The sequence below is a fragment of the Dendrobium catenatum genome, unplaced genomic scaffold, assembly GCF_001605985.2.
Source record: "Dendrobium catenatum unplaced genomic scaffold, ASM160598v2 original_scaffold_179669, whole genome shotgun sequence".
NCBI lineage: Eukaryota > Viridiplantae > Streptophyta > Magnoliopsida > Asparagales > Orchidaceae > Dendrobium > Dendrobium catenatum.
In genome coordinates, this window is record NW_021498089.1 from 1 (window position 1) to 1,341 (window position 1,341).

Below are 1,341 nucleotides of genomic sequence, written 5' to 3' on the forward strand. Positions count from 1 at the left end.
GTAACAATTTGAACTAAACACCTCTTATCAAATTCAAACTGTATCAGGGCTACCGGCAGAGACATTGATTGAGCGTTATGTAACTATTGGTGCTAACAGTCTATTGCGGTCATGCACCATCGAGCCAGAATGCATAATTGGGCAGCATTCCATTCTCATGGAAGGTTCATTAGTAGAGACCAATTCCATACTTGAGGCTGGTTCGGTGCTTCCACCAGGCCGGAGGATCCCCACCGGCGAAATTTGGGCGGGTAACCCGGCAAGATATGTCCGTCAGCTGACCTATGATGAGATCAAAGAGATTCCATTGCTAGCTATGGCTATTAACGATCTTATGCAAAGCCACTTCTCGGAGTTCCTTCCATATTCTACCGTATATCTGGAGGTGGAAAAATTGAAAAAATCATTGGGGATCCCAATTTAAAATCGGTTGAAATCAACTTGGGACGTGATTGAAGAATAACATGTCCCAGATCTGTCTCCAGTTATTTAGAGGCAAATTCTGTAACTGAGACCTAAATGTCTTGCAAATTTGATGGCGCTGCCAGTTTTCCTATGTATGTTTTTCATTTAATTTAAATTCCTCTATATGATTAGAACTCGATTCTTATATCAAAATCTTTCATATTACTTGAATAATTTATCGATCTTGAGCTAACCAATTTCAACTTCAGCTCGGGTTAAATACACAAGCTACTTCGAAAATAATAATTCTGAGTCCAATATATCTTGGATTTATTATTAGTTGAATCTAATCTATTTCAAGTAAGCACATCGTTTAAGCAAGATGACTCATTTGATTAAAATAAAACCAAAGTAGATTTGCCACTTTAGTTTTAATTATCCACCTTTTTTATTGTTCCGCTACATATTTTAATGATTTCTTAAATTTTCTTGGGATTTTGGGTCCCTCGGCCATTGCAGCTTGAATTTTTTTTGGGACATTTAGGCCAATTAAGGCAAACTCACACACACAACGCATACCATAGACTCGAATTTTGGACCTTTTAGTTGGAAGCCTAAACTCTCAACCAATAGGTCAAGGAGAGTTGTGTTGCAGCTTGAATTATTCTTCGTAATCTTAGCTGGTATGAGCTGAGCCGCTGCTTATTGGCGAAGTGTAGAAATTAGCTCAAGATAAATGATCATTGACTCTCATCCTACTTATAACGGGTTTGTATTTGTAAGTATTTGCTTTTAAATTTATGTTACTTTTTCAGATCAATACCCGGAAAAGGTTAAAGGTTAATTTGTGCAATATCTTATAATTTAACGAAAGCCATTTAAATTTAGAGGCCCTACCAATTAAAATCGATAATTTTTTATTTTTCAGAATGTATA

At 36.5% G+C, this 1,341-nt stretch overlaps 1 protein-coding gene across 1 annotated transcript; it reads left to right on the plus strand.

Annotated features, from left to right (window-relative positions):
• Window positions 1-44: 44 nt before the first annotated feature.
• Window positions 45-639, plus strand: LOC110116336 (gamma carbonic anhydrase-like 2, mitochondrial; the record flags this gene model as incomplete). The annotated part of the gene is given in 1 exon segment (XM_020849882.2): window positions 45-639. A coding segment is annotated over 1 exon segment (380 nt), but the record flags the coding sequence as incomplete, so codon positions are not given.
• Between the last annotated feature and the right edge of the window lie 702 nt (window positions 640-1,341).